The sequence below is a fragment of the Lonchura striata genome, chromosome 1 (assembly GCF_046129695.1).
Source record: "Lonchura striata isolate bLonStr1 chromosome 1, bLonStr1.mat, whole genome shotgun sequence".
Classification (NCBI taxonomy): Eukaryota; Metazoa; Chordata; class Aves; order Passeriformes; family Estrildidae; genus Lonchura; species Lonchura striata.
The window spans coordinates 124,456,315-124,480,787 of NC_134603.1; the positions used below are offsets into that span (position 1 = coordinate 124,456,315).

Consider the following 24,473-nt stretch of genomic DNA (forward strand, 5'->3'; position numbering starts at 1 on the left):
AAGTAGCATAGGTAAACCCCCTGCAAAAAAAAAGTGAAGAAGGGAAGGAAAAGGCTGCTTGTTAGCTTCTTGTTTTCCTAGTTGCTATTGAAACAAATTCATTTTGTTATTCTTAAAGACCAAAACAGTTACATCTGAGTATCATCTGTGGTTGGGAGGGGTGAATAAGCAGGTTACCAACATCATGGAACCATAATTTGTGTCTTTTCATTTTAGCTGTTGATATTTTGATCTAAAACAGAAAACACCTGCTTAGACAGAGGACCTGTTTGAAACAAGCAGGCTGCTGATTTTATGTGATCTCAGAATAAAGTCATTTTTAGGACTCATTTCAGTAGAAAATAAGTGTTTGTGAAGTTATGAAAAGGTGGATGAAATATACATCACAGTTTCATTAATGCAGCAGGATATTATTTATCATTTAAATGCATCTCTTAGGGCAAATTGTTGCTTGTAAATGCTGAAGTGTCAGGATGATGTTTGGCTTGGGGTGGTGTGACAAGGTTGTGAACTCAGCCCTGCGGTGCCAAGGTGACAGACCATTCTCCCTGGATTAAGGGCAGAGTATGCCACACACATGAAAATTCAAGTCTTTAATAGTTACTGCTTCCTACTTTGGCAGATACTATCAACTTTAAGTGCTTAAATAGCTAATTAGCATAGCCAAAAGTAACTTAGGAGATCATGAGTCTTGTCTCCTGTTATGGAAACTTTAGATTCCTTAAGCTTAAATGCAGAGCGAAGTAGCAACTACTGTGTGTCTGGTTGTTCCAGAGACAATCAGCTGGGTCACCCTTCCTGTTTTAGCAATGGGAACAAGTTGCCTTCTTACTGACATTACAGTGAGGATTTTATAAAGTGAGATTCTGCATTTTGCTTACAGAAAGTGATATAGTCCATATTCTTACCAGTGAAAATGTTTTCATCAAGCCCTCACTGAGCAGAGGCATACACTTTTCATGAGCTCAATCCTTTGATGTACACAATTTTTTTTTTTTCTTGGAGAAGCCAAAAGAACTTGCCTTATCTTTTAAGAGCAGCTCTAAGAGACAACCTCTGTCTTTCAGTATATGCATGAACACATGCTTCTGCCAGCCTTATCTTTTTGAAAAAAGATGAGGTAAATTTTTCCTTTGTTTATGTAGACTCTGTTAATTTATTTGTCCACCAGCTGAAGACTAGAAATAAAGCCACAGATTAGAAGGTGAAGATTTGTCATGCTTCAAAGGTGACCTTAGAAATTGTGACCAACAGCTCTATAGTTATATAGCTTCAGGGCCCCTCTTTCCAGTTGTGCCACAGCAAAATGTTGTGTGCAAGTTAAATGCAGGAGAGTGGAAGAGAAGATTGTAGTTGTTGGTGGGCTCCTCTAGTGTGGTAATGAGGATGTGAATCCCCAATCCTGCCATGTGTAATAGTGAATGAGGGATGGCTTTAGCCTGTAGTCACTGTTGCTTATTCACGGATTCATTTATACTCACATTTGCTTCAGAGAAAAGGTCATAGTCTTGTTTTAATTCATAAGGCAGGTTCTCATAGCACCAGGTACTTGAAGACAAAATGAAAATGACATTGGTTCTTTAGGTTGGAAAAAGCTTCGTATTAAGCAGAAAAATATTATTATTATTGAAGTAGTTACTTCTCAAGGAGAAATAAATATTAAAGATGGAGTAAAATGTTAACAGTATAATTTTTTTGAGCTACATGTATAAGGCTGAGTGGCTTCTTCAGTTTCAGTCAGTGGACTTCTGTTACATTAATGTGTTTTAATCTTATTTCATCCTTGTGTGCTTGCCCAAGAATGTAATGTTGTAGATTTTTTTTGTTGCACTTCTTATCAAACCATATATGAGGGATGAAGAATGGTAAAACCTGATGAAATATAATTCTCAATAGTGATGAATAAACAAAGATGTTTTTCTGAAAATGTTATATTTGCAATATTTGTTTAATGAATTTTTTTTAATTTACCTAACTTTATGCATCTCACTCACAAAATGTCTGTTGTGGAGACATGTGCTTTTGAGTGACCAAACCATGGCAAGAACTTTTCAGAATAGAAGTACATTCTCACATCAACTTATGTTTCAAGGACATGAACATTCAGAGAGAAAACCAGGAAAGGTGTTACCTGTTAGGGAGTAAAACACACTGTCTGGTAACTTGGTGACAAAAGGTATCAGAGTAATGATGAAAATAAATTGATTATAAAATCATGATGATGAAATAAAATAATGAAAAAGCCCTAAGAAGCCTTCAGTGCAGTGTGTTTTGCTATGACTTTCCCCACTCTTCCCTTCAGAGAAGTCCAGGTGACTTCTGTGTCTTTAGATCTGGAGGAGACTTCAGCTCTGCTGCTTTATTTTTGGGGGATAGCAAGTTATTAAAGAAAAGGAAAAGTTTTTGATTTAAGACCAGATTTCATATGATGTTTTTCTTTGAAAAGTAGCAAAAATTATCCTTATTTTTTCCCCCTTAAGTTCTGTTTGTCCCCTGGAGTTTTTTACTTCCAGTGCTTAAATATCTGAACAGTTTGATGACTGTCCACAGGTGTGCTTGAATGTACTTCAGGCTGTACTTTATTTTAAACAGCAGGAATTATGCTCTCAGAAAAATCAAAGAAACTGAAGTTATTATTCTACTTTAGAAGTTTAATAATAAAGGATTAATCAAAATGTTGACACTAGTCTTTCTGTAGCACAGCATTTGTTTGGAACTTTTAACAAGCTGTCAAATGTTCCAAAAAGAAATAATTAATTCTTGGGGACACTTACATTAGCTAAAAGGTAGAAACTCTCTGCTGCTTTAATGGTCCAGAGGCAGCAGTACTCACTGTGGTGAGAATGAAAAAGGTGTGTGTTTCTGATTGAGGGACGTCAATAGAATTTGCTGTTGGTGATGACAAGGACAAGGAGGACTGGAGAATGGCCCTTCCCCTTTGCATGTGATTTTTTTTTTAATGCCAACTTTTATTGGGCCACAACTCTTTGCTTCTAAATATTTCAACTGTTAATGTTGTTTTTAACACATTGTGATGAGTCACATGCCACTCCCTGCCTGCTTTTGTTTTTGCTACCACTGGACAAGATTATAATAACAGGTGGTTAGCAAAGTAAAATGTACCCTAAGAAAAGCTAGTTTATAGTTTTACCCTTAATACTATTCAGCATTTGGCCAGCAGCTTTTGAGGGAAAACCTTTGTTTCAGGAGAAATAGGAAAAGCATTCATTTTTAGTTCAAGCCTTGGGACTCCGAAGGAAATTGGATTTTCCACTCTATGGAGTGAGACAGACTGCAAAAATCTAGAACTTAAAAGTTCAATGGATTTTGATTTGTCAAGAGGGTAGTATAAAATAAACATTTTCTATGCCTGTAGTTGGCTGTTTGTTCTGTCTTACACAAATTATAGTTTGTACTTCACTGTTAACATTTTTACATGTTTATGTTTTGAGCTAGAATTGTCTGGTTTTTGTTTGCTGGGTTGCCTTTCTTCCTCATTTTGTTGTTTTGTGGCTTTTTCTGATGCCATACAGCTACTGAGGAAATCTAAAAGAAGCCACTAATTAAGAGGTGGTTCTAGCTAAGTAACAGCTGTTAAAGGCAGGATTCAGCATCTCCTCTGCAACTAGCTTCCTCTGCCAGTCATGAAATCTGTCTATCCTGTATTTGCAAAATCCTTGGTAAAGAAGTGCAGGTAACCAGGGTGCAGGGACTGCCACAATGGCTGTGTGATGGGTTTGCACCAGGTGCCCACCTAAGCCACCCTGTCACTCCCCTCAGCTGGATGGGGCAGACAAAATATAATGAAAGGTTCATGGGTCAAGATAAGGACACAGAGAGAGCACTCAGCAATTGCTGTCATGGGCAAAATAGTCTTGACTGAGGGAAATCAATATAATTTAATGCCTGTCAAATATGGGATCATGAGAAATAAACCCAAATCTTAAACCACCTTCCCTTCTTTCTGGACTCAACCTCCAAATCTACTTCCTTCCTCCCAGTGAACAGGGAGTGGGGAATGAGGGCTGTAGTCACATCATCACACATTGTCTCTGCTGCTCTTTCCTCCTGGGGGAGGGACTCCTCACTCTCTTCCCTGCTCCAGTGTGGGGTCCCTCTGGTGGGAGACACTCCTCCCTGAATTCCTCCTTTCCATGTGCTGCAGTTCATCCTCAACTGCTCCAGTGTGCGTCCCCTGTGGGGTCACAGAACTTGTGGAATACTTCTGAAATGGGATTTTGGCTTCAAGGTGGAGGCCCTTTTAGTAGTATCTTGTAAGAAATAAGGAACCACTAATAGCATCTTTTGCCTGGCTGGCTGGCTCTGTGGGGGATGCTCCAGCTGTGCTGTACAGGCTATTCACTGAAGACTTGGACTCAACAATCCTTGTGGGTCCTTTCCAAATCAGAGTATTCTGTGATTCAGTTGTCACCTGTGGGAAGATAAATTCATGGTTTTTTTCAGTTACATAACCATGCATCACATTTCATTTAACTTATAGCCCAGAAATCTGATGGTAATGCACTCGATGTGATGTGTCCATTTAAAACACAAAGGCTTTGTCATAGAAAAAATAAGTGTGCATATTAAGACTTGATTAAAAAGGGATCATTAACACTTGAACAAGATGCTAGTATCGCTTCAGATGCATATATAGAAAACATGAGTATCAATATGCCTAAACTTTGCATAAGTATTGGAAATAAAACAGTTTTATGACCACCAAGAATGATGGGGTTTGCCATGGAAAGTGCAGCAGAAGTTCTTAGCCTGGTGGAGGGAGCAGAGCTGGTGACGGTGTATTTGGGAGAGAGGGAGGCTGGAGTCCCCCCGAGTGTCCACCTGAGGCAGATGGCAGGCAGACTGATCTGAGGACAGGGGCCAGCTCAGAAGGCCCAGCCATGCAGGTCCAGATCTGAGTCTCTGCAGTGAGTCAGAGCTCAGGGGCTTCTGCCTTTGCTTCCAAATGTGCTGCCATCAGCCTGGTGTAATCCAATAGGCAGTGACCTTTAATTGCCTTTTGGCATCAAGCTGCTACTGCCACAAATGACAATTAGTAAAATTCCTCTCATTAGACAGCAGTGAACATCATAGGAAGTTCAAGGTAAGGAAGATGTATTTTCCTTTATAAAGAATATTATATTGCTATCACAAAAGCATCCATATGACTGCATGTGTTTGAATTTCAGAATATTCTGAAATGATTGTGAAAACTAGCATTGTTGCTACTTATTTAAGTTAGCAGTTGCAAAGAAGTTCTGGCTCAGTATGTTAAAAGGAAGATCAAATGGAAGACTGTTCAGTGGTTTTGGATAAATTGTGGCAACTCAGTTTGGACTGTTTACTTTCACCTGATTAATTTGCTACCTGTGAGATACCCTGTTTCTGTCCATGGCCACATAAAGGCTCATTAATGTTGTTGGAATAATGTCTCTCTGCTTGCTCAGCTGAAGAAAAGTCAGGCCTGAAGCATTCCAGAAAGTGGTTCTGAAGCTAAAAAACAGTGGTTGTTTATGCACAAAATGTTAATTGTCACTCTGCTCTCTTCAGACATAACTAATGTGTGACTTAATTTAGATATGTTAACTGAGAATCATTATGTTCACAGGGGAAGTAATGCATTTGTCACATGTGTTTACTTTCTCATGCTTAATGCATAACATCCAACTTGACAATTCTTGCACTTGTTGGTGAGTTTAAGCTCCTTAGATTTACTGTGTAAGGTAGTTAAGCTGCTGGTTTTAACTTCCAAATGCCTAATGCTTTTTCCATGTCCTCACCTAGCTCCAGAAAAGTATCCCTGGCATGGGCAATGGGGCAGGGAGGAAGACAGAGAATTTGAGCTGTTCTGACTGGTAAAAGGAGATGTGAACTCTGAGCAATTAGTGCAGTCCCCAGGCAAAATTAATATGAAGTCAGATTCCTGTGCACAAGGCAGCAGCATTTATTGGAAGCTTTAATTATTGTAAAGCACCGTATGCTAGATTTGTATGGACAATCTGTAAGAAAAAATAACAGACTTTTCAGAACTAGTTGCTGAATGCCATGGGGAGTAGAAGCAAATTTACATTCCAATTTTGGGAATAATACTGAAATTTTGAATAGATTGGCAGTTAGTAATAGGTCAAAATTTGTATTTCTGGGAATGCTATCATTTATGTGAAAGAAAAATGTGAGGTGAAAGCTTTTACTGTAGGTTTGGGTTTAAATGGACTTCACGTTAGGGTGGCTGTTTTGGGAAGCACAAAGATGCAATCAGCTTTCGCTGGATGCTGTTCAGAGCCTGGCGTGTGACTACCATTTGCCCCATTTTCAAAGTCCTTTCTTAAAAACCTAATAAGCTAAAAGGAGAAAATCATATGGAGAGAGATCAGAGTAATTTTCTCAGAGTAATTCAATAACTTTTTTGTATTCAACACAAATATAAATTATTTACAATTACTTACATTTTTATGTATGCACTTCAAAAATGAATTGTCATGTGGCTTTAGTAGTATTTCAATTCAATTGGCCAAAATGACCAGTTGGAATACAGCACCAGGACCCCAAGAAGTGTTTTGTGTTGTACTGTATTTTCTTTCACCTTTTAAAAGTGCAATACCCACTCAACACAGTAAGCAGTCTATTCCCAAAAACATCTCTTGTGATTCTGGAGGGTGGCAGGGAGATCCTGCTTGTTTTGTTGCTGTGTTTTATAGTTTAATATTGACTTGAAGCAGTGATCATCCTCGCTGTGATCGGCCTAACTGGTATTATAAAATCACTCTAGAGAACAATTTTTTGCTCTCTCACCATATGGGAAGAGTTCCAACAATATTTTATTATACTCACTGTTAGTGTGAGTGTCCTACTCTGGAAGATGATTATAATGAGGGATATCATGGGGCTGGTGAGCAGTCAGGTGAGTCAGCAGGTTAGAGAAGAGTCTGAAATAGGAGCTGGGGCACTGCCAGCTCCCGTGGTCACCTTGTTTGTTTGCAGCTAGAACAGACAGTGGACTGACTTTCTTATTTTCTGAGTACAGAAGAGAAGACTGTCAAACTTCAAATGCTGATAATGTGACTTCTACAAATGTCATACTTCCAGCTTCCATTGGTAATTCCCAGATTTATTTTTAATGTGATGTTTCATGTAAATCCTTCTTATTTTGGTGCAACAACATTAAAGATTTTTGGGGTTCTTTGACATATTTTATGGCGTGATTGCAAACACAGTATAACATGTTAGGAGAAATAATTGAGTGCATTTTTATACAAAAATCTTAGGGGGCTTATACCTAAATTACCATTCACTGTAAATTTTTTTTCTTTTCTCCTCCAGCTCCTCACCTTCTACATACATTTAATTTTTCTACCTTTTCACAATTAAATGCATAGAACAAAATAATGAAATTCAGTTCAATGGTTCTGTTTTGTGCATAATATAATACAATACTATACTGCCTATATTGCACAGGTGTATTTTTTTCTACAAGACAATGCAAGTTATGACAATCCTTTAATGTTTGCAAAGGTCATGCTTTCCAGTCAACGCTGGATGAAAACTTGGTGCATATTGAGCAGCCTTTGAGAAGAAAATTTTATGTCAGAAGTTTAATTTTATGTCCTGAACTTTGTAAAGGTGTTTCTCTTATGCATTCTATATTTTATATTGTTAGAAATATGTTTTTGAATATGTTTTTCAAACCTTTAATAATAAAAGTTTCACTTGGTGGCAAAATTGTAAAAAATGCATTCAATGAAAGATTAATATTAGTAAAAGTTCAGAAAAAAATGTAGGTCAGCATGGGTGAAGTAGGAGTGAGTGCCATCTGTTAGGAAAATAGCTTTCAGTATTATGTTTCCTGAAACTTCATATGTTGATATTTTAGTCATTTTAGACATTTTTATTTAAAAAAACCCAAACCTTTTAATGTCTTCCTCCAAGAAATTGCTTTGTTCTGCTTTCCTTTTCAGAAATTCATCAAGAGAATTAAATGAAATAAGACTTGTTAAGTATTGTCAGAACTCACTTTATGCACTATCCATAATTAACCACAGCTTTAATTTGTTTTTGTGTTGCAAGTCCTGATGGTCTAGCAAAGCCAGTGCCATATGTCAGCAGTTTAAAAACTAACACAAAATTGCTGAAGGATTGGAAGGAGAGTAGAGAGAGAACGCAAAGACTGGTGGAACTCTTGTAATATTTAGCTGTTTAAGGGGAATCTATATCACTTGTGAAAACTCCTGTTTATTGCTGGTTTTATAGCCTATCATTAAAATCCAGCTTGTTAGTTGCTGTTCAAGTATAACCAACCTCAAGAATGCTATGAAGCAACCAAAATGTTGGACTGTACACATTACAAAACTCTTCATGTTGTTATCTGCCATCTCTATGGCCTGTTTGCAGTGACTGGAGCTGAACTAAAAATTATGTACTACTTAGAAATAAAATATATGGATAGTTTAGTTGTACCACCCTTTCACTGAGCTCAAATAAATTTGTGTAAATTATTCATTCTCTCATATTGCTGAAGCAGCCTAATTAAAACCTTCCATCTTTTAAACATCTAAAAATACTTGAGAATGAGAGCATAGCTAAAGCATTTTTTTAATCATGGGGCATTTCATTTGTTTTTAATTAAATTCAAATTGATAGCTGCTAGCCTGCACTAACCTGAATCTAAAAGTAAAATTAGGGACAGAACTGTCTGGATCAATTGAAAATAACACTTCTTCCACTTTCTTGGCCACCAGCTGGTGATGACCATCCCAAAGCAGAGTGTGTGAACTACTTGCTGTGAGAAAAATTATGCTCTACTGAAGTGGAATGGGAGGGCTCCTGTGATTTTTTTTTATCTGTCTGTTTTTTGGCAGGGAAGCTACTGATCTCTAGGAAAGGACAGTAACAAATTGCTTGGGAGCAAGAATTTATTTAATTCCTTTGGCAGATTTGAAAATTAGTATGAATTTGAGCTCTAACTTGTCAATGGAGGCACTTTGAGCTGCTACTGAGACCCATAAAATTTTCAGCATCTTTGTATTGACCCAAAGCTCTATTGCTGGAGGCAGGCCATATTTTTACATTGGGATGTCATATTGTAGTAGACATGTATAAACAGACTTACTGCATTAAAACTCTTTGAGTCTTCCTTGTTCTGGGCTGTCTGTAATAGTTACATTACTCATTTTTTTTTTTTTTGGCTAATCTCTGAACTTGCTTTTAAATTTTGTATCCTTGTAGCTAGGCAGGGGCAGGGCAAGATCTGACATGAAGTCATTCACTCTGAGATGGACCTTCTGATCTTGCCAAATATAGGTTTGCAACTTCTGCAGCTTTGTGTTTAGTTTCTTCCCTTTTCAAGGGCAGAAGTTCTTTTACCAGCTCTATCCAAGTTGAGCCTTTGTGGTAACCCTAGCTGGACTTGTCTTCCCCTCCAGCATTTCAGAACTCGAGGACATGGTGGTGGGATTGTATCATGTGAGGTGGGGAGAGGATCCCTTTTCTGGTTCTTTCCTGTTTAAGAGCTGCCCTGTTGAGACCCTCACTTCTGGCCTGCATCTTTTTTTGTCTGACCCAGCTATTGTGATTTATACTTAACCATTTCTTATTAATTAGGCAAAACATTGCATGTAGTCATTCAGATTTATAGTTTGGATTCCCACATCTTTCATCTCTCAGCTTCTTGGTTTCTTTCAGTTCATCTTTTCCCCATGCCGTGAAGATAATGTTGCAGAAAACTTGATCCATGGAACCACTTTCCTGGTTCCCATTGTCAAGGTGTTCATTACAAGCATAAATATGAATGGATTTAAGATCGGATGTGATGCAGAATCTTCCAAGAGTGTGGTTCTGGCATCTGTGACTCATGGTTCCTGTCACCTGCATTACATGTATGTGGGTGATGTGTTTCCAGGCAAAAGGACAGCTGCAGGCATCCTCCTGCCTGTCCTGGAGGAGATTTCTGCTAAAGCCTGAACAGTTTTAATTTGTATTTAAAATGAACACATTTCTGTGAGAGATGTAGATTAGATACTCAGAATAAATTCTTTGCTGTGAGGGTGGTGAGGTGCTGGCACAGGTTGCCCTGAGAAACTGTGTGTGTTCCAACCCTGGCAGTGTTCAGTGCCAGGTTGGATGAAGCACTGAGAAACCTGGTCTAGTGGAAGATGTCCCTGCCCATGGCAGGGGGATTGGAACTGGGTGGTCTTTAAGGGCCCTTTGAGCCTAAGCCATCTGATGATTTTATGGTTCTCTGTATACCTTTTTTCCTTCATTCTGGCTTTTGGTTTGTTACTTTTTTTTTTTTAATTGAATACTTGGAATTAGGAAACTGTTAATTTTGGCATTAATAATAAAATTATTTAGCACTTGTAGTACTAATTGTTCTCATGATACTTTTTATGTTACTACTTCCTACAATGCATTTCTAAAGTGTTGATGTTTGTTTGCACATTGTGTGTTTAGAAACATGTATTAAGAAATTAGTGGCCTCTCACCTAAGGTAGTGTTAGAAAGAGTTAACACTGGTCTGCTAACAACTACCTGCCCTTGTTCAAAACACCACATACCTCTTTTGTAGTTTCAAGCTTCTTAATATGAAAGACCCTCTGTAAAACAAAAAAAAATCTACATAATATTTAATAGAAAGCTGTAGTGCTACATATATAAATGCTAATGTTGGAAAGCACACTGAAAAAGGCATCTTGGAGTGGACTTAGTGACAGAAGCCTTTAAGGATAGGTTAAGTTAATCAAGAAGAAATACAAGATTTTTATATCTCGTCATCACTGCACTTTATAAAATGCATAAACAAATTTCTATGCATCCTAGGATGAACTGGATCTTGTTACCACAGTTATTAAAATTAATAATATTTAAATTTTGAGGTAATAGGCCTACTTACAAAAGAAAAATATTAAACATTCTCAAATGGAAGTGCTGGTTCTTTTGTACCTTTTTTCTTTTAGCAATTAGTGATATACAGGACAAATGGCAATTCCCATGTATCATAGAAAAACAGGTTTCTGAGTGAGGGATCAAAATTTTCATTTGGTTCATTTGGTGTTTTTTTGTTTGATTTTTTAATGGTTTTGATTTTTGTTTTGGTTTTTTTTTTTTTAGAAAGTAAATGATGCCAAAGTGTGAAATGTAAAACAGCACATCAAAGAGGACAAAGCAGGTTCATTGGGTCCTGCCACTCTTTAATGAACATGTCTAGCTCTCCTGCATGAAATAAAGGATATATCTTGCGTTTGCTGGTCATAGCACCCTCATGATATTTTCCTTCAGACTTTGACGAGGATCATGCCTTGGCCACCAAAACTCTTCCAGTATTTATCTTTGCTGTTCTATTTGAAACCAGGGTTTCAAGACTGGGTTTGTGCTTCTTTCTCCATAGTTAAACCAATAAATGTCAGCTGGTTTAATAAAATATATTGTTTTCTGTTGGCCTTGATGGACTTGTGCATCTTGCAGCATCATGCAGTTCATCAGGTCACAAAGAGCCAGTCTGATTCAAAGTTACACCAACACCCTCAAGGATTTGACAGAAAAGTGGTGTCTTTTGCTTGATTTGCAGGCAGTTCTGTCTTAAGATCTTGATCTACTACATGCTGGCAGGTTGACAGATATTTCCAGAGCTAACATTGTGCCTATCAAAACTGAATCCGGGACAACAAACTGTGTATTTCAGTAACACTTCAGCAATAATGACTGCAGTTTTGAAAAGGAATAAGCCTCAGGGCACAATGAAATATCTTTGTTTCAGTGAACAAAGCAGAGCTTTAAGTAGTAAGAGCAGAAAAATGAAAGACAACCAAGCTCCTGCCAAATGTTTCCCACTCAGGGATGTTATCACTAAGAGATGGGCTTTTCCAAGGTTTTTACAGGCTGTAAAGTGATATAGTGTGCCTGTTCTTTTCCTTACTGAAAATGATAATAAGCTTGTCTCTCTCTCTCTTCTATTGCCTGATCATCTTTTGTAAGGTTTTCTCTAGCTGAGCAGCAGTTCAGTGCAAACAGACCTGTTCCTGGTTTGTTGTTTGAGCGGAGACAGAACTGTCTACCTCCTTACCACTGCTGTGTGCAGTGCACCTGCTCCAGCCTAGGGCTTGAGCCCAGCTCAGGAGCTGTGGTTTTGTGCTCCACCCTCTTGGCAGGGAGACTGTGGACCCTTCTTTCAGTGGGCCACAAATTGTTTCTGGTGGTCCCCCAGCTTTTGGCTGATCGTTCAAGTGTGAGCCATGCCAAGAGCTGGAAGGGGTGTGTGCGGCTCCCTCCATCACACTGGTGAGCCCTGACCTGCCAGGCAAGCCCTAGGCAAGCCTCTTTCTAAAAGGGGCAGGAAGAGGAGAATATTAATTATTTAGTAAGAGTGATGTGAGCTAGGTTAGACCTCTTAGTTATGAGTCTCAACTGTGATTGAAAGTTGGGTGGAAAAGGTAGTAAGACAGCTGAGTAATTACTGTAAAAATACTGCCATTACAGCATGTATTTTCTGTATCACCCGTCATAAAGACTTTTAACATGTCTATCTAGTTTATAAACCCAATAAGTTTGGGTTTTTGTTACAAGTGCAATCTATCAGAGATCTCCTGTGGGGATGGAAACAATGTCAAGTGTATGCATTTAAAATTAATCATGTCATGTGCAGTATTATAGTCAGTTTCTGTAGTGGATGTGAGGAAAAGGTAGTATTTTTATATGTGCTCATACTGGATGACCTGTTTCTAAATTTAAATAAGATTTTTATAATGTAAGGATTGAATTATTAGTGAAACAGTAAATATTTGCTTTGCTTCAGGAAAGTCGAACTAGGCTTGACATCGAAGCATATTCTTTGATGTCTTTCTTGGGATGTATTCTACTGGATTGTTTCTGGGGTTTTGTTTTGTGGTTTGTTTTCTTTTTCCGTGGGTTTTTTTTTTTTTTTTTTTCTTTCTGTGCACTGGAACATACAGGACTTTCTTTCATCAACTGCCAAACATTATATATGGTAAGCAATCTCTTCTTAAATGCAGTTTGGTTGTTGTTTGTCTAGCTTTTCCCCTTTTCCTCTCTGCCTGTCTTGATTTGACAATTAGGAGAGTTTTCTTTGAACTAAATTTTCCTCTTTTAGGTTCACTGACATAGCATGATTAAATTGCTATAAAAGACTCCTTAAGGAGACAGGTTAGAAGGAACTGTCTGCATCACAGACTGCTTCCAAGTAGCATTTTTTCAAGGCTGATGAAAACATCTCAAGAGAAGCTGTGATTTGGGTGAGCATTTATCTGATGGAAGGCAGTTTCTGAAATGCTTCCTGTTATTGTTAGTCTCCCTAAACTGTTTGAACCTTTGCTTTCAAAGATAGGTTTAGTAACCTATTAGTAAGAGTTGCTTTAAACTGCTTTATGTTTGTTTCTGCAAGTTTTGTTTAGTAAAGAGAATATCTAGTAACAGAACAGGATTTATGTGCTTTGACCTTCAGTAGTGTGAATCTTACAGTAACAGGAACAGCAAATACCTGCCTTGAAAAGACATCTCCCATAGTTGTTTATGGTGTATCTGTAGCCTATAAATAATTCTTTCCTATTTTGAGCCAGATAAGACACTGGGATAGATTAAAGCTGGCAAATTGAACTATAACAGAGAGAGACATGAAAGCATGACAGCAATACTAGGAAAAGACTATTGCTTTGTTTATCCAGGTAGATGTGAGTGAATGTAATTTAATAATAGCTGCAAAGCCAAGGTTTCAGCACAAAATCTTTGTTAATTCTGTGAAAGTCACTCAATTCACTCAATGCTTTTTGCAACTCTGGTTTGAATTACTCAGTTCTATGCTTGCTGTATCCACCGGACTCTCATCAGGCTTTATGTTGTTACTATTCTTCTATCCAAAAAACCTTAATTGACTACAGAATGAGATGTACACTTCCAGTTTTGCTTCTCAAAGTCTTTAGTGTTCCTTCACTGCTGAATCAGCTTTGAAGCAGATGTTAAGGCTTTACTTTTCTTCCAGAACCATGGCAAAAATAATTGCATAATGTTGATTTTTTTCTACTGCAGTTATACATAATATTTTCCTGAATTTCCCTTTTCTTCTTTTGTAAGATGTGAAAAATCTTTGATTTTGCTATAAGCTTATTGTTTTCTGAGTTGTGAGAGATGAAATGATACTGCAAGGCTGCTTTGAACCTGTGCAATTTTAAAGGTTTGAGGACAATGTGAGATGGTACTTTTTTAAAAAAAGAATTGTATTCCTGTTTTACATATTATCATATGTTTATACTATCTTTAATTGATGTAGAAGGCCCTTAGCAGCAAATGATAAGTAGAGATAAGTGCTTTTTATCATCTTATGGTGTAGTAGCTCTAACTCATGTATTCTTAATTCTTCAAAATGCATGTGGTGAGGTAATTTGAACAGGTACTCTTGGCCTATTTTTGCAGCTGTTGGCTTTATAGAAAAGAATTAGGGCAATACTTAGCACTTGTGAAAATTACTGTCCTAAATTTATTTGGATTTGCCTCAGCCTCACACCTTTGAATTGTCTTTTTGGAGTAAACCGAAGTAAGTGGCCCTGTGTGCTCCAGAGAAATGTGGGAAGAAATACAGTTCTGAGGCCATCCTGTGGCATGGAAAGGAGCAAATTTTAATGAATCTAAAGCAACTGGATTATGATGACCTTAAAAATCAATTTGAGTTGTAATCTTCACTTCATTAGCATAAGACTGCTTTTTATGCTTGCTTTAAAGTTGTAATTGCTATTATACCTGGTGACCTTAATTTTCACAGGTATTACAAAATATCATTTTCCCTAGAGGGCCCCAGTCACTACTGCTGAAAGCCAGTCAGGTTGGGATGCCGGATCAGTGTTTTCTACCTCCCTGGAAGAATAAGTGAGTTATTGTTGAAGGGCAGCCACAGTTATCTTTTTTTCTCTTCTAAACTTAAAGAGAATTTTAAAAAAGGAGCACAAAGTTGTTGCTAAAATACACACCAGGTTTTTACAGAGAAGTTGTGACTGTGATAATTATTCACATACACTTTTTCATGCTCAAATCTTGAGACTTCAAGGTAATAAGTTAAATTACTGGGAAACACCAGTAGAATAAAGCACTTTGGAGAGAGGACACAGTTTTCACTCCTGAATTCTTCAGGGCTGGTAAGAAAAGCCTTTTTTCCAGCCCATGCAGTAACTCATTTGAAGGAATAAAGGAAAATTCAAAAGCCCAACTTCAGAAGTAGAGTGACAAAATACTTCAGGTGTGCTCTACTGGATTTACCTCGCCTGTCACCTGCTCCTCTTTCAAGCACCTCTTGTTAGGTAGTGAGTCATTTCCAGCTCATTTGAATTCTGGAAATGTGCCCATCTCACTCTTTTTGATTCCAAAAGGACAAGTGACATTGCTGTAGGAGGTCGTAAGTACTTATGTGGTGTAAGTCTGTGTCTCTCTGACGTCAATGTTAGCAAGTGGAGCAGTGCAGTAAAACTGGATCCTTGTAGTCAATCACTCAGAAGACCTAACATCAGCCCCTGCATAACACCCATCAGGACTAGCTCTAGTCTGGTGTTGTGGATTCCATGCTTTGAGCACTGGATGCAGTCCTGGAGCACATTTAATGCAAAAGGGATTCAGCTTCCATGTTCCAAGACTTCCCTGCAGTTCAAACCTTGTTATTACAGGAGATTTGCAGAGGAAGTACCCCTTTGCTCTGTCCTAAAACACTAGTGTAGCCAAGTTCATTTAGACTCCACACCAGAAACATGATGATAAAAAGAGTCCTATGATTAGATGACTTCTCTCTGTGTTGAATTCCTAAAGACCTCCAGGGCTTTTTTTTTTGGTTACTTGACACTTCTAGGATGTGGCAACTATTATGCTGTGTGTTTGAACAGGCAAAGGACATTGTATATTTTAAATTTAGTGTGTCCAGGAGATATACCCAGTGCTTTTTGCTGCAAAAATTTCCAGTACTTTTTGCTGCAAACTAGAGCCTGTTTCTGGCCATGAACTCTGCCAATCACTGCCAAAATGCCAGATAGTCACCAGTGAAAGCTGTAGGTGCTCATTCTGAACAGGAGCAGTGAAGAGAACAGGGATTTATCTGAGGAAAGTGTGTTCCAGAAGCAAAACACTTGCTGCCTGGTTTCAAGGGGTTATCTGAACAATGAATTTGCAGGAAGAGTGTTTCTGTTCCTGTTGGGAGTCTTTGACCTCTTCTTGTAAATACAGACGTTACCATTAAATTGTTTTTCTGAATGGAGCTTGCAAGTATGGAAGAAAGTTATCCTTTATATTTACTCCATAGTAAAAAACCTGAGATGCTTCTAACCTGCTTTAAAAAGAAAATGGAAATAAATCTAAACCTGTTAAAAGTACTTGTTCTTAATGAAATGCCACACAGGTTTATCTTCCAGATAGAAAGTGACCATACCTTCTCCAAAATGCACTACTCCTAATCTCAGTCATAACTTCAGTCTCAAGTCCAGTGTTGGGCCCAAATCACACAGACCTTGCTTGTCACGTTGCTGTTTTGGGGTTTATTTTGGTCTCTGTTGTGCTCACTGTCTTTGTAGCTCTCTGACAGCTCCTGGAATATTTACCAAGCTGACTCACCTTCACTCCTGGAAGAGCCCCAGGAGAGTTCATGTCTCACCTCACTTGTGGAGGCTGGGGCTGTGTAACAGATTTGTTCTGGAGGTAACATAGTATTTCTAACTAGTTAAAGTAAATGCCATAAGGAAAGATTGTGTTTCAGGTGAAAAGAGGTCATGTTGATTGAAATGTTACAGCAAGCTATATTGTCAGAAAACAATAAGAGGAAAAGGTTTCTGTTCAGAAGATGGATGCTTCAGACTACAGCTGCAGGGAGAGAGGTTTTCTGCTCTAGTCTGCTCTCTTCATCTTAAATATAGCACCTGGTTTTAATTTTGTGTTCTGGTTAGCTTTTCTTGTCTGTGACTTTTGATGTATTTGTTTTTAAGAAAAATTAATTCTTAAAATGCACAAAATGTTTTACTAGGGATTTGAAATTACTGCTTCTCTCAGAATAGAATTTAAGCCGCTTCAAGTAAAAAAATGAATGGCAAATTTCAGTAATCCCAGCTCAGGACTGTTGTGACAGTGCAAGTGAGGGAATTGTGAAGTAGTGCCTCCCTGTTTCAGCAACGAAATCTGTCTTCTCTCTGTGGAAACTTCCTTTATCACTGGTTGTTCTTGGACTCTTCCTAATTGTGAATTCTTTGAGGCAATAAAATTTGAAGTGATATGCAATTTATACAGCCACCTTAAGGTTGGGAAAGCATCACTCTTTTGTAATGTCCTCTATTTTTTGGTTTTCATTTTTGGTTGTTTTTTTTTTAAGTATTCAGTTACCATGACAACCCTTTTACCCACACTGGAACCCCATTACTGAGAGTTCCTGGCATGACTTGTGTTTGCATGTGCTGCAAGGAGCATTGTTATTAAACAGACTGTTAATTATTCTTCCAGCCACTCGCTGAGACAACTGATGTGACAGTAGATAGAGCTTTGTGATTCCAGGTAAAACTGGCCATGCACAGCTCTATGGAGCTAAGTGTTCGTGCTTGCTACTTTTAGGTATTACTCTTTTATGTAGAGGGGTTTTTTTCCTTATAACATGAAACCATGCCTAGTTGTTTAAATTACCAAGGAACTGAGAAAAAGAGACATTTATTTAATTGCACCATCATTTTTTGTGGCATTTTATTGGATGTTTGCCTCTCACTTTGGATCTATATTGGGCTATTTCATATAGATACTTATGATTTTCTTTGTGAGTTTTTATTAAATTTTTTAAATTAATTTAAATCTGTAAAAAGATGCTTGATACTTTGTCCTCTGAATAAATAGCAACAATTAAAATATTTTTAGGATTCAAAATGTATGTCATTCCTTTTTGAGACTTGCAAATTTACCTTTAAGTGATTGTTCAATTTACTTCTTATAAAATACAGTAATGTGCTCAGCTTGTGTTAACCAAAGGCTTTATTATGATTCATGCTAGAATATGGCAGCAAGAGACAGCATCTGATAACTTCGCTTTTTTTTTTTTTTTTTTTTTCCCTTTTAGGAGTATCCATGGGGTACAGATCATGCCACTGGACTGCATTTGGGTAAAGATGAGTACACTGTTTCTCTGAGGAGTCTTCCAACACATTTTCCAAATTACCTTTCAATGGTGTTCTAAGTGAGCTTATGTGAAACGAATAATATTGGATCATGAGTGAAGAAAAAAACTTCGGTGCATCCCAGAAAATGTTGTCTCCTTCAAGAAGTACTAGCAGCTGCTCCTCCAAGCAGGGAAGTCGACAGGTACTTTTTTCACCCAGCTGAAAGCATTGCTAATATTGGCTGTTACTTTTTTCTTGGATATCTGCAAATCTCTTAAACCTCGTTTTCCCATTGCTTGCTTGTTTTATTTAATTTTATTTCATCCCTTCTTTGCTTTCCTCTCTCTTTTCTTTTTTTTTTTTTTTTTTTTGTTGGTAGTAGCATCTTGTTTTGAGCCAAATGCATTAAACACATATGCCTGAATATCAGGCATGTGTAAAACTGGAATGCTTACAGCAAATTTTGATTTCTATCTTATTGTATATATGGTGAAATAGAGCTGCTGAAGCATCTTGGTCTCAGTGGTTTGATCCTGAAATACCAAATCTTTTCTGTTAGGCACTACTTTTGTGGTAGAATATTGTGTAGCTGCTCTGTTTGTTTCAAGTTTCCAAGGAAAGGTGTTCATGGATGTGTGAAAGATAATTCATTTTTCATGAACCTGACATAGGGCTTCTTTGAATGCCCAGGTGTGCTGGTTGCTGCTGTAGAACCATAGACAGCAAAATGAGCATTTGTGTAACACGATGGATCTGCGTGCCAAACGTGAAGGTTGCTTTGTTTTCTGCTAATCTTTAAACCTCTCAGTTTCAAAAGACCTGTCTACAAGTGTTTGCACCTGACAGGTGAGGCTGCTGAGGACAGCTTTGTTTATGGGCAAGAAATGCTGACCTGCAGCTGCACTGAGAATTAAACTTAAATGTGCTCAATCCATGCTTGCAAAGTCATGAGCAAAGTGCTTAACATAAACTTTTATCTGTACAAGTGCTGGCTTAGTAGAGCTCTTGGAAGCTGCCTCAGGCAGAAATTTTAATTGGAATTGAGCATCCCAATCCCCAGAAAGCTTTGGAGCCCTCAGCTGTGTTTTGAAACAGCACCTGCTCTTCTAGGACTTCTGGCCCTGTTCATACAGTTGGCAAGGCAGATAAATGTATGAACAATTTATGACTTATAAAGTGCTGTGCTTGTGAGAAATGCTGTGCATTTCTAGTGCACTGAACAATAAAGGATGTCTTTTTTGTTTTCCTGCAATTTTTCTTTTTAAATCCTCCATATGAGATTACGTTTGAAAAGTGTAATTTAAAAGATTTGGTACTGTCTGTTCAACAGTTTGTGTCTATCAAGTGTTATGATGTATTATTTAGATAATAAGATTTACATGAGTGTGACTAAATCCACTGGTGTTATTATACACCAATATATTATACAGCCAATATAAGGAACCATACTTATTTATTTGCCCTTTCCATCTGTATATTAGTTTAAATTACAATACTTTAGGTGTTCTATTAAGACAACAGCAGCCATCTAAAGTTGTATGAAACTGTTAAGAATCCCCTAATTAAAAAAAGACCACATGTACAATGGCTTTCAGGAGCTTTAGTTCATTTTTTGGATTTATTTTGGTGTTTGTTTCAAAATCCTGGTAGAATAGTGGGATGTAACACTGTTACTGATACTTTTTTATTAATGCTATCCTGAAAGTTTAAAGATGTTGCCAGGTGCTGTGTGGGTTAGGGAGTGACATGCTATGATTTTGATGTTCTTTTCTTCATATTCCAGCTCCATGGAGGGCTTCTTATTCCTCCTTCAAACACTTGTGTCTCTTGTGCTCATGGCTTGTGGGTTAGTGACAGATCTTCCTGACGGGTGCTTTTCTCTGTGCTGCTGCTCTGATGCAGTACTTCTTTGAATCTGATTAAGTAGAAAGAAGATCTGAAAAATGTGGGGGGAAGAAGAGTTAGAGCAGGGTGAAATTTGTCCAAAAATAGCAGGATCTGAATTCTGAGTCTCTCTTGATGTCCCAGACACAGACTTTATTGCTGGTGTATTCCAGTGCCAAATAAGTGACCCAAGGTTGGGATATGGAAGCACAGGGGAGCTGGGCTGCTGTGTCTGCTGAAGGCTAGCTCCATGTTGGAGGGCTGTTTGTGTGGAGCAGGACTCCTGTGATGCAGAAAATGAGCCATTGTGCTAGAAAGGAGTTGACTTAAGCAGGGCTGCAGGACTTTGAGGGATCCACTCCTCCCTTTGCTAGATTTGGTGCCCGTTCCCTGCCCACATTTGCTGTGTGAACTGAGCAGGTCAGCAGTTAATCCTCTTCCACTAAATTCACCTTCACTTTGAAGCCCCGTGAAAAGTTGGAGGCTACTGCCACTTCCCACCTCTTTGCTTTTCTCTTCCCTTCTCCTTCAGTTATGGAAAGGAATCTCTTCCACAGAGACACAAGTCAAATTCAGTTTTGTGAGGAAAGAAAACTGGTGTTGACCTTCCTTAAGTTTAAATTGACCTGTGATCAAAAGAAAGTATGTTGTGCAAGTTATTTTTAAATCGGATATGTTAACTAACTTTTAAAATAGATCCACCAGGGAAAAGCTTAGTGACAGGAGAACCGTTTTTAAAAAACTCATGTTCCATAAAAGAAAATGAAATAATTTCTGCCAATTTTACGAACTGTAACAAATGCCATAGTTGCAGCTGATGCCAACCCTTGTCCTCCACAAAGCAGGTTTCTATTTTTGGCAGTTTAAGATATTTGGTACAACTGACTGCATTTTACACTGAAAGAAAGTGTGGCACTGTCATCTGTTTCATTCAGGGAGCTGCAACTGCAAGCATCAGTCCAAGAGCCATTCAGAATCATTACTTCATACTTTCCCCTGAAATAATTTGCCTTAAGGAGCTGTGTGGTGCAGACTACTGCAGAAAATGAGAAGGCTTTTATTATATTAAACAAAGAAAATTAATACATTTACCTAATAATGGACTTATCTCTGAAGACCAAAGTCTTTCCCTCAACCATAGACCAAGTATGTGCCAAGGAGCATGTACAGTAATATTTTTCAGTACTGATCTGAAACAAGCACCTCTAGACCTAAGAAAAGTAAAGATTTTGTTCCTCCCTTAGTCTCAAGTGAAATTTCTTCCTGGGCAGCAAATGTAGTGGTTTTAAATCTAATAACTTTTTGTTAGAAAAGTTATAATTTTGTGTAGATTTTGGCCCATAAAGATGCATAAATCTTTTGTAGCATCATAATCTTAAAACACAACCAATCTAGACAGGAGACTTATGCTAGAATTGTTAATGCCATTCATCTAGTACTTTTGGGGTCTTTTTTGGGGAGTGGTGTCATTTTTTTCAAGTTAGTGCCATGTTTTGGGCTATCTCTTTCAGCTCCCTATTGTAGTGTAAGAATAAGCAAAAAGGAGTATCATCTGGATGCTTTCAGGAGATCCTTTGTCTCCAATTTGCTCCTCTGCTATTTCAGGGGAATGAGCAGAGATGATAATCGACCAGCCTGATTCATTTGCCTTCATTTTAGAGAGTAAGCAGTTTTCTTTCTTCTTCTGCAGCTGCTCCCAGGAATAGCCAGCTGACGCTTTTTCCTCATTCAGTGAGGTGTCAAATCTCTTGCAAAACAAAAAACCTGGTCAAGATCGCTAGGGTCTGGGTTGAGCAAACAGATCCAAAACCAGTTACAGCAGCAGTGTTTTTGAAAAATGTGACTTTTTTCAGGTGGGAAAGGTTGGATTCTTCTGGAAAGATGTATATGGAAGAGGACCAGATTCTGTTAATGCATCATGCCACCTTGCATGTATCCAGTAGGTTCCCAAACTGTTAATTCTGTGAGCTTTTCAGAGGATCCATTTCTAATTCAACTCAGCCACCTTTATGTACAGCTGACAATTGAAGTGTGAGGCTCCCAGGGTAGAGAGATGCGTAGCAGACCTGCCTTCTACCTGAGATTTGGCAGGCTCTCAAGCCTGCTTGAGGAGAAGCAGTGCTTCCACTTCAGATTTTCTTCCCATTTTCACACTTTTTATTTGAGAAGGCATATTCTAGGCTGCATTGTTCACCTAAAGAACTGTGATAAATATGACTTCACTGTAGGAATGTGAAAGACACCTTGTGTCTTGCCTCCAAGCAAAATCTGAGTTATAATGCAGGGAACATTGTATTCTGTACTAAAAAGAATTAAAGAATATTGTATTCTGATCTAAACTATTAACAGTGTGTTTATTCCACATAAGTGTAATTAGCTGAGCTATTTCTCAGCTGATTCTTTTCACCTCATACACCCAGTATCATGGGTTTGTCTCATTTCAGGAGTCTCTTTCTTTCTAAGCTTACCCTTATAGGAAGATGAGGCTCCATGGTGACTCATTACAGCCTTTTTGAGTACCTAATGGAGCATATAAAAAAGACAGAATGATTTTTTATGTAGTGAAACTCTTAAACTGAAAGAAGGGAGATTTAGGTTAGCTGTTAGGAGTTGTTTTTTTTTTTACTGTGAAAGTTGAGACCACTAAAGCAGGCTGCCCAGAGAACTTGTGGATGCCCCAGCCCTGGAAGTGTTCCATGGCAGGTTGAATGGGGCTCTGAGCCCCATTCTCTAGTGGAAGGTGTCCCTGCCCATGGCAATGGGGCTGAAACTAAATGATCTTGTAAAGTCCCTTCCAACCTGAGATGATCTATGATACTGTAAATGTTCCTCAATTGAGATCAAATTTCTGCTTTTCTCCTTCAATCAATGATATACTGTGTTTATGATTAACCAAACCCTGTGAAAACTTGATCCCAAAACTGGAGAAAGTTCTTTCATTAGGTACAACACTGGAATAGTGAAAAAGATCTACTGTTCTCTACTACCAGATTAATTCTCAGTGGAAAAGTTATGTGCTTGGGTACTGCAGTTTAATATATTTTGGCATGACAAGGAAAATATCTTGCTTGGTATTTGGGCAAAGCAGCTTCTAAGTTCTTCTGGCTACTTTCAAGAAGAAAGAAACAAATCACAACATTTTTCTTAATCTTGAAGCTGTAGCTGTTAGTTTTTAATTAAAATTATATGACAAAATGTGTTCCCTCATAAAAATTTTGGTTAGGACAACTACTTTTTTGACTCGTGTTGAGGTAGTACAACATCATTGGATGGTCTATAGGGTGTTACTTGCCAGGAGCTGCTCAGCCCCACATTTCCACAGCTTGTGGCCTATTGTGGTGAGTGTTGGCAGACAAGTCAAAACAGGAAAGCAGAACAGTTTACTGGTTTGTTATTAAATGAGGCATAAGGAAAATAACAGAGAAATAACTGAGTGCCACCAATAGTGTGGTGGAATTATTAGATGCCTTTCCAAAGATGGCTTTCTTGTAATGCCTTATTACACAAGTAATGAGCACATTATGTGATATAAATTTTTCTAATTTTTCTGGCTTTATAGAGGTGAATTTTAAGAATGAAGAATGAAGATGGATGAGTGAGGAGAGCTAGTACTCTTGATAATCTTCTTGTTTTTTTTTTTTTCGTTTTTCATGGTGGTTTTTTTTTGGTTTTTTTGTTTGTTTGTTTGTTTGTTTGTTTGTTTTTTTGAGGCAGCCAAGTTCTTTTTGGGAATACTTTCCTATATATCTTACAGGGACCACCATGAGTTCTTACCTACCTAGAATAGTTCTCTGCTCTTCTCCCTAATGTGCTTCATACTAGTCCTTTTCTGTTATTATACTCTATGTATTAAAGTATTCTTTATCTTTTTCAAATATAAGAGGATGATACTAGCACATACCACTTCCTGTCAGTTATTTATAATTCTACATCTGCCAAATCCTGGCAATAAATAATTCATGAGATCTCTCATCAGAAACCTTGAAACTCATGTTACATTGTCATTCGTAGCTGTTCCATAAATAAAAGCTATAAAAATACTATGAGATTTAGACTATTCTTTGGTTTGCTGATGCAGGGTCTTTCATTTAAGAGTTCCTGGTGGTAAAAAAGAGATATTTGCTCTTAATTAGTTTTATCTGATGAGGAGCAACTTCTGTTTTTCTTGTAGTTTCCATTTATGTAATATTCCTCATAGTACTTCCCTGGCTTTTTATATTGTTGTTAGTTTAGTTTGATTTATTATTTTTACTTTAGGGAGGCTGCAATTTACACAAAACATTGAGGTACTGAGTATGGACAAAAGAGTTTTATAGAAAAAAGATCTTCATTTTTAGTGTCTTATTTTTTGCTTCATAATCTACAAAACCTATCCTTTTGACATAGGCTGTTTCTGTCTCTGATGACAGAAGGTTTTTGCTAAATTATGACTATGCTATGGTTATTCACTGTGTGTATATATGTGCAGGAAAAGATACATCTAAA

General features: G+C 37.8%; 1 protein-coding gene across 4 annotated transcripts in view; it reads left to right on the forward strand.

The window, feature by feature from the left end:
- The window catches only part of OSBPL3 (oxysterol binding protein like 3), an 88,285-nt gene that overhangs the window by 22,900 nt on the left and 40,912 nt on the right, over positions 1-24,473 (forward strand). For all 4 annotated transcript variants that reach the window (XM_021538224.2, XM_021538225.2, XM_021538226.2 and 1 more), the window contains exon 3: positions 18,065-18,306. In XM_021538224.2, coding sequence (XP_021393899.2) covers positions 18,214-18,306 — 93 coding nt within the window. In that variant the 5' untranslated portion in view covers positions 18,065-18,213. The remainder of the gene's footprint in view (positions 1-18,064; positions 18,307-24,473) is intronic.